Genomic DNA, 9306 nt, shown 5'->3' with positions numbered 1-9306 from the left:
CTGCCCTGCCTTACACAATACGCATTCATTCAGGCTTCTGCGGTGGATTAAAAGTGTCGAGGGGACGGGCCAGGGGGAATAGTAAAAAAGACGCTTGATTAATACTGTGGAAACCAGGTTTAGCTCAGACAGTATGGAACAATTGGCGCGACACAGACTTTACCTTTCGTTGTGATTATGAATTCACAAAAAAATGAAGACATGACACCCCAAAATATTCTAAATCGTAAAATATAGAAGGAAACTTTAAAAGTTATAATCCAAACTAGGTGTTGTAATAAGTTATTCATTTCACATATAATTTGCCACAAAAAGGCACGCCTCGTCGTTGTACATAACATTATTGGGAAAAATGCTAAAAAATAATTTACTCTACCTTCAACAGTTCACTCCAGGCGCATATTTTGAAGAGGCTAAACACACCATTGATATGCTTTAGGGACCTGAGGACGTTTTCCCTACATGCCTCGCGCTCGAATCACTCTGCACCAGGTCCTTCTCACTCTCGTTAAATCCAAGATGGCGGCAAGGAAAGCTTCTGTGCTTCTGAATTGCCTATCATGCTCGAGGCAAAATAATAAGTTTCTTGGAGCTATTACGAGGCATTTAATTTTTTCAAGAGCTGCAATATTTAAACCATCATTGAGGTAAGAGTGTTTATGTTTAGTAACCTGAGTACACAAATGAATTATGATTATTAGGTACGTGTGCCTTAATGTTGAGAGGCTCAGGAAGATTGCAGATTTGTCATAAACCCTGGTAGTAATTAATTACGAGGAAATATTTGTGTTTTAAACAGTTAAGTACATTTAGTTTTAACTTTCTTTTTTTAACTCTCGAGTAGGTACGTATTTTCTTTGGAGTTTATGGTACAATGTATACTGTAACTGTTTGGATTGGCTTCGATTTGGATTGTTTGAGTTCAGTAATCGAGCATATTTATAAGCTTACATGTAAGCTAAGACTTTTGTGAACCACATTCTTGAAAGGTGAAACATCTTGTTGCAATAACGTAGTGTCAGTGGCTGGGTGTTGAGATTTTATTCAGGTGTAGTAGTCTGGTCCTAAATGAAAAAATCAAGAACGAAAACTACTGTATGTTGCACTAGCCTCCTATGCAGATGCTCTTTGGGCATGATCTCCAGCTGATCTTTACAAACAAAGGGAAAGGAATGTGCTGTTTGTTTCAGCAGACGTTTGTGGCGGGAGGAAGATTGCATGACGAGCCCAAAGAGCGTCATTAAATTAAACAAACTGTGCGTCTTTTATTTGGCAAAATAAGGACTACATGTACATGTTGGTACTGTATGATCTTAACCACATGCAGTTTTGATTTGTTGCATGCGTGTACCTCTCCATGTTTTGGTCACTGTTGACTGGTTGACAGCAATACTAATATTTACTGTGGGCTTGTGTCAGGAAAACGATTTTCCATACCCAGCTGCTAGACCAAAAATAATTTGTCAGTAGGCAGTAGTATGTGGGAACTATTTTTAAAGATGGCAAACGCATCGAGTCATGTTACTTTTTAATGTAAGTAGAATTGCTGTAATAAAAGCATCTGAAAACAACGTGTTGTCTTGTTATACATGTGTAATGAACAGAATACAAAGTTGCTCTGTGGTGGCAAGGAGTCTGAGCTCAGCAGTTTCAACATTGTAAGTATCACTTGCAATTTTACATTGCACATGTATAAATTAATATATACTCCACATCGTGCCTCCATCAACTTAATACTGCCCAGACGGTTGTTTTCCGCTATCTGGCCAATGACTAGGTAGTATTGTTGAAATCTATTGTTGAATCTATCATATCTTACATGTAGGTATACATGTAGCAACCTCAATTACCCGTGGCTTTAATTTATAGCTTATTACAAACTCAGATTGGAGTCCTAGGGAAAAGGTGACTGTATTTTTGACCTGATTTTTGTAGGTCCTGAAATTATAAAAAAAAATGTCTCAAATTGTGACTGAATTGTAAACACCACAGCCTGTGTATCTCCAAGAGTCAACGGTGAAAACAAATATTGATTAGTCAGAGCAAAATGTCTTCTCTGTATAAGACTAACTAAAGATGCTTAAATAATATGACTCATTCTTTCTTTGGCATACATGTATGCACAGCTTAAAATGTAGGTACATACATGTATAGAATCCTTCATAACTCTTGTTACCACACCTACATGTAAAGTCACAGAAGCCAATAAGAGATAACAAAACAGACATAGAGCTGAAGTTAACTGTCATCCAGTGTAAGAGGTTTTCAAGCTGTCACAATGTGCCTATCCAAACTGATGGAAAAATGCAATCTGAAGAGAGTTTTGAAAATAAACCGTAATGTTCTGTCGTAAATGCACATAGAAGAGAATTTAGGAGCAAAGAGATATTGTCATTGGTTTGGTACACTGTTGTTCTGCAGATGAGAGATCTTCTAAGCAACATAACTTTACTTTTGTATGCATTACTTTTGAAAAAAAAAATTCTTTTGAAAGGGGGTTTTCTTACAAAACAATTATTCACTTTCTTGAAGATGTTACTGTGGAGCCTCAATTTAACATTTTTTTATTATTATTTTGCCAGTCCCTTGGCCCTTCATTATATCAAGGTTCTACTGTACAAACTCTTGGACTGTGATTTGCAAAAAATGTTATTTTATTGTTCTTTTTTGTTGTTTTGTTTTGTTTTTGTCGGGTTTGAAAAATATTTGGGATTGTCCTTATTGGCTTCCTTTAATACACCTGTAGATGCATTTAGGAGCCTCTTAGAATTTAGCAGAAATTTATCTATAGAGAAAATTAAAGCTTCTTTTCTTTTGTCAAATCAACAGAAGTGTTTCACATGCAGATGAAAAGGATGAAGTGACTAAAGCTGCAGATTCTAACTTGAATGAATCTATGTCTGACAATAAAGTAGATGATGTGTAAGTTGACAATGTACATGTAATGTTATCTGACTTAAATGCATGTGCACTATGCCTTTTTTACACTGCATTTCAAATTATAAATAAAATCAGTAAAGTATGCCTCCAAAGCATGCAATCTTTGATCATCAGGCCCAGTTGTTTGATTGATGGACAATACTATCAACCATGCCCCAGTTGTTCAAAGGCTGGATAATGTTATCCCACGGATACACCATTATCCAGTGGATAACGTTATTTACCTTTCGAACAACCAGGGCCAGATAAATTGTTATCAACTGGATAAGCCTTAACAAAACCCGCTGTTTAGTGAGTGATTTATACCCTGAATAGCGTTATCCACCTTTCCAACAACCTGGGCCAGTTGCTGATTTAATTTGCAATGTTTATAACTGCCCTATGAAAAAACAATATTATAGCTTACCTGTTGTGATGTAAACTATTTTGTAAAACATCACTGATCTGCTTCCCTTCATTCTGTAATGTCACACAACCTCCACATGCAAGTATAGGGTTTACATGCACCAAGTGATCATTTTATGCAAGAGTTAAATTTTCCCAGCAAGGGCCTCAAGGAAGTTTAAGCATACAAGTCATGTAGATTTAAAATTTTGGAAATACCTTCCAAATTGTGCATTAATGTTATCACTCTTAGCATTATGACTGTTGTCTTTTATATTCATAAACAGAGCGGAAGTGCATTCTTCGCTTGCTACACTGTAAGTACATGTACCTTGATGCTATTATTGTAGCAATTATTTTTTTTAATCACGTGATAACCCAATAATTAAGTTAAGCAAGGCTGCCCAAAGGTGGAAGTGGGCAGCTTTATTGTTGAAGCACATGTAAATTTTTGTCATCCCTTTCTAAAGAATTAGGGGAATACCATAACAGGGTAGTTGGCCAGGATTGTGAATCAGATAGCAATTTTCAGGCAGCCAGGTAGTTTTGACCACCCTGACAGTGAATATCAATGGCTGCAGTTTTGTGCATCAAAGGCTAGTTGATCATTTGTACTCAGAGGCTATTAATGATGATTTGCAGTTTCAGCATACATGTATAACCTGTAAAATGCTTTCTAGTGATCTTTGATCAAGCTATTTTGTTTACAACTAAGATATTAAGAGTGTTTTTTTTTTTTTTTTGCCTTTTTTAACACATCAACAGAGACATTTTAGACAAAGATGAAAAGTTGGAAATTCCAAGAGCAGCAGATTCTCACATAACGACATCAGTATTTGACAATGATGTAGTCAAGTAAGTATACTCGATTGTTCTCACATGTACAAATAATAATGCTACTCCAGTCCGATTCCTTTTCTATAATGTAACCTACATTCAAACCAAGAGAATAGACAGATTTGGCTAACATGTTCAGTTACATTGTTGTTGTCACCCAACTCAGACCATGTGATGATTCATTTGGAAGTTACAATTGTGCAGTTTGCCACACACAACTGATTGCTTTAATTATTTCCAATATCTTTTAATTGTTTTCAACAACTTTTGCACAGTTTCCATAACACAAAGAAACCTGGAGTGCCTAATTGCAAATCCCATAGATGGAATTCATATCCATCATGGGCTACTCGTACAAATGAAGCATTTATTCTGGTCTGGGTGTCTCAAAAATATGTAACTGATATATTAAATATGCAATTAACGGACAGTCTTTACTTATCCTGAAGATGACCTAGTGCCGAAAACGTTCAGTGAGGTTTTTACTTTTTTTTTTGAGCCTTGTAAATAGAAATTACATTAATTAGTATTTGTATATACATGACGATTGTATATACATGTATAAGCTCTATACCGTTAGCAGCTGAGGACTTGAAAAAACTCCTGTCTGGTCATCTGGGACAAGTACTTTGTAGATTTTCTTGCCAGACAAGGAAGTTCTCATTCTCACTTGTAGAATGGGTAAGGGCCCAGGCAAGTCATTGACCAACTAAATAAAAACAAAAAAATCTAAACTTAAAGACTTAACCCGGGGCAACCAAACTTTGAGAGCTGCTTGTCCGAAGGGAGGCGGGAATCAAAGGTTTTTTTTAGTCCTAATGAGGCTAACTTTGCCGCCCATGCAGCATTTACACAATGTAATAAACTGTTTTTGTTTAACCCAGTAAATTTGTAAACTGCATGATGTGGGATGGCAAGAAGTCTCTGTCACAGAAAATTTTTAAGATGGTAAGTGGAGTATTCTGAATAATTTGTTATTAAACTTTCAAAATTGTATGGAAATCAGGAATCTGAGAGTATACATTGTATTTTGTGAGTTTGAAGTCTCTAATGTGCAACAACCTTTATGAAGCACACTGCAGTTGGTGCAGAGCACTGGAAGACGCGGTAGTGAAATGGGCAGTCCTGGTTCTAACCCTGAGCAGGGTTATTTTGTTGTGTTCTTGGGGAAGATGAGTCTTTCTCTCAGTTCATTGTACACAGCTGCACACCTGTAAATTGTCTTGTGCTACGGAATTGAAGGATGTCTGTCTTGTTCTATTTAAGGCAATGGAGGAAATTAAAAAGGATCAACTTCAGAAGTAAGTCCTATTTTGAATGTCATGCATCTCAAAGTATTTCTTGACAGGATCTTCAAAGATCTGGATCAAGATCCTTAAATTAAGGATCTTCAAATATTTTGCCCAAAGATCTCGCCAAGATCTTTGAAGATCTTGGGGGATCCTCGAAAAGATCTTTAATTTACATGAAAGGATCTACGCGAGGTTTTTCCGAAGATCCTTGAAGATCCCTATCTTTGGGAATCAATATCTAGAAGGTTCTCAAAGATCTCGTGAAATCCTCAAATATCCTATATTAAGGTTTTTCACCAAGGATAGGTCATGCCGCTTCAAATATTTTCATTTTCACTGAGAAAATTGGTGATCCGGCATGGGAATACCTACAGAATACCATTTGCTAAATTTGTTATGTGATTTTTTTATGAAACTCAATGTTGTTTCATACAGGCAAAGGCAGTCATCTACACCTGACTTAATAGAGACAGATCCACTACAGATTTTCCTTGCTGCAGTTGAGAATTCCAAACCAGTTATAGGGGTCCGTGGCACTAAGAAAGGAGGTAAAGTTTACCAGGTGAGCCACATTGAGTCCCGTTAAGGTGATTCCCTAGCAAAAGAACCCGCCATAGATTTCCGATGAAACTTAGTATGCTGTACAGGATAAGGAAATATTAAAAACGTAGCCGGTAAAAAGAGGGGGTCACCGTGCTTGTTTTCACGCCACAATGCTGATAAATACGGTTATCTAGGTGACTCTCTCCGTGCGCAACAAATATGCTTGATTATTTTTTAATGCAGCGGGTTATATCACACAGAGTTTGACTTTCTTTGATTGTTTATTCACCTACGTCCCAGAAAAAATGTCTTCAAATACCCTGCATTTTTTTTTTATCCTTTAAGGGAAACATAATTTGGAAATGCGCTGTTGGGCCCGTTATGTTTCCCTCTGTAGTATTTATTTAATTTGCCAAAAAAGTAGCCATAGATTTCTGCTAATTTTTTTTCTCAGCTATAGAGGATGTTGTTCTCATTGAAATTATGAAATAGAAAGTGGGGGACTCACCGTCCTCGTTCAAGAGAAAAGGAGCATTTATTTCGCTATCGAGCTTAGTTTGAGGGAAATCTCTTACGTTTTGTACGCGCACGCGCTCATGTGCGCGCGCTAATGACGTTAAAATCGTGCGCAGTAGGGATGCGCAATGCAATACTAAGGAATCACCTTAAGACAGGTAACTTTTGATGCATGCCAATTTTTGTTGCATTTTGTTGTTGCGAATTTGTCACGCACGTGCTACAACCAGCTGCATTGTATTCAGAGTGAATTGACCAAGATTTTTCGCAAGGATTGCTATGAAACGTGATAAAATGAACGGAAGTTTGGAATCAGAGCATGCCCACTTCTCTTCATCTCCCGTCTGGACTACCTAATGCTGTAACTGTGGGTTGTGTGAAATCTTTTACATTGTGTGTATGGGACAAAATTGTTTTTGTTAAAAGACTGAAGAAAGAAAAGAACAGAAAAGATATCGGTAATATCCCGATATCACGCTGGAATCACCGCGGCCAAATTGGACTAAAATTGCATCTGATTTGCAAGCATGATTTGGAGGTGCAACGCTAGCATGAAACCTTTTGTGGCCACTTTGGCAAAGAGAGGCTAATCACACCGAGCACAGTATAAAACAACTTTTTTTGTGTTTATTTGTGACAAACGATGTCAAATACTTTGTTCGGTAACCGGTCAAAACGCGCCCGAGACGAACCACCCCGGACAGAACACGCTACATGTACCTTTAGAGTACGCCAAAACAAAATAATTCAGGTGTTAGAACATTTCCTGCGAGGAAAAAAGGTAAGCTTATTCCACGTAAAATTCCAATGTCGTTTTGTAGAGGGAATTTGTGGGTGTTTTTGGTCTGTAACCCTTTCTACAACACAGTGCCATTTCAATCAACTTCTCTGTGTCTGCCAAGTGTCTGGAAAAAAAAAAAAAAGACGATCTGGTGGCTTCGCCATTTGAATCTCAAAAAATTGAAACCCTGTCGTTCATGTCGTGTTCTGTGGCAAGATACGGCGTCTCTTCTACAGTGGTACTTTACAGAGGGGTAGAAATGGTCAATCGCATTTTCCAACGAAATTGTTTTCTCTCCAAACCCTCCCATAGGCCAGGCAGCTATTGAATTTCGATTTAAACATACTTTAAACTGATGTTACATGTACATCCCATTCCATTGCAAGGGAATGAGACTGTGTTTGGACATAAGCTGTAAGTCGTTCCGTTATGTATTAGTTTTGTCCAGTCACTCCAGTCCACTTGGAGAGAGGCTAATCACACCGAGCGCGGTATAAAACAACATTTTTGGTGGTCAGCCCCAGTTCTCTGATTTCCAGTGTTCATTCCCGGTTCTCCTCTCCCCAGGTCCCTACGCCTCTTACCCCTCAGCGTCGTCGGTTCCTTGCAATGAAATGGCTGATCACTGCCGCTCGTGAGCAGCAGAAGAACAAAAACAAAAATGCCCGAATGTACAAGAAGCTAGCCAAAGAGTTAATTGATGCTTATAACAATGAGGTAAGAAAGCGCCTTGCTTGGTCTATGAGTAATAACATGTATGTGGCAAGAATTAAAAGTTATATGTCCGTAATGAATGAGTGCATGGACTCGCATGGTCATTCCGGCAACATTGCACTTATAAATTGTGTTTACTCCAGTTAATCAGTACGAAATTATTGTAAAACGCAGGTAGAGGTAACAAATTTAAATCAGAGGCCAATGTCCAAATCTACTTTGATTTAGTCCGTGATATCGTTAGGTCATATTTAAAAGGAAAACAAATACAATGATGTGAAGGAAATGTTTCATTCAATTTTCCACATTCGTTTATTTTCAAAGATCCTTTACTCTAAGGCATAATTATACGTTAAGTTTCTTCCTATATGTAGCTTTTTTGGAAGAACAGTACCGGCTAGCCCCACTGTGCTAGTAGAGTTTTACGCGTAAATCAATAAATTGATAGGTTATACTTATCAACCCTTGGAGTCAAAAGATGAGTCACCGATACTTATTGGTTACTGCTGCACTAATACAAACATCACGACTCCGTAGCGAAGTATTACACACAATGGCTATTATTCTTTTTTTTTTTAAAGTTGATATCAAAACTCCCCGACAAATGTGTAAAGGTCTTTGTTTGCTTAGTATTGTGTCTGTGCCAACATGTTTGGTACAAAGCAAAACAGAGCTGTTGTTGTTACCACAATTGCTACTAATCTCGTAGTGTGATTTGCTAATTTGCCGTTGTCGATAACATTCCAGACAACGCTGCTCGCGTCAATGTTTCACGCAATGCCTTTTTCAGCTCGCGCTCTAAAAAAAACAAAAAACATTTTCTTTGACGTTGATATTGTGGTAAAAAATAAATCGAATGTGGTTTAGCGTTGTCTAACCACTATGATGACGCATATCGTTGTCGATAAAAGTACAGACAACGCTAAACGACATTAGATTTGTTAGTTTTCAGTATGCGTAAATAAATTGCAGAGGCATTAATGTCTGTAAAGATTGCAATTTTCCCTAATCTGCCAGCCATAATAGTTCACTGGAATTTGCATCAGCTTGTTAAACTTCCACTTTAAATCTGAAAAAAAAAAAAATTAATGTGGAAAACATATACTAAGAGGCCTGTATGAAGGGAATTAAGGGTCACCGTAACAAGGTATCTAATTGGTATTTATTTTCCTAACTAATTCAGGGTACCGTTATAAAAAAGAAGCAGGAACTTCACAAAAGAGCGGAAGACAACAGAGCATACGCGCATTTTCGCTGGTGGTAGCGCAACTGTGAGTTCCCTTGCCAATCTCACGAGGG

The 9306-nt window shown here is 37.6% G+C and overlaps 1 protein-coding gene across 2 annotated transcripts; it reads left to right on the top strand.

The window, feature by feature from the left end:
- The first annotated feature begins 361 nt into the window (after window positions 1–361).
- LOC145489256 (small ribosomal subunit protein uS7m-like) lies at window positions 362–9299 on the top strand. 2 transcript variants are annotated; one of them, XM_081468219.1, is made up of 10 exons: window positions 362–647; window positions 1605–1658; window positions 2830–2922; window positions 3612–3641; window positions 4090–4179; window positions 5046–5109; window positions 5428–5462; window positions 5889–6015; window positions 7861–8010; window positions 9191–9299. In XM_081468219.1, the coding sequence occupies exons 1-10, from the start codon at window positions 463–465 to the stop codon at window positions 9269–9271; spliced, it is 909 nt and encodes a 302-aa protein (XP_081324345.1). In that variant the 5' UTR covers window positions 362–462; the 3' UTR covers window positions 9272–9299. The 2 variants fall into 2 exon arrangements, with proteins under 2 accessions (XP_081324345.1, XP_081324344.1); XM_081468218.1 differs by lacking the exon at window positions 9191–9299 and having other exon boundaries at window positions 7861–8154.
- Window positions 9300–9306: the final 7 nt, after the last annotated feature.

The sequence above is a fragment of the Orbicella franksi genome, chromosome 6 (genome assembly GCF_964199315.1).
Source record: "Orbicella franksi chromosome 6, jaOrbFran1.1, whole genome shotgun sequence".
NCBI lineage: Eukaryota > Metazoa > Cnidaria > Anthozoa > Scleractinia > Merulinidae > Orbicella > Orbicella franksi.
The sequence above is the reverse complement of the archived record's forward strand: the minus strand, read 5'-3'. Positions and strand labels throughout refer to the sequence as shown.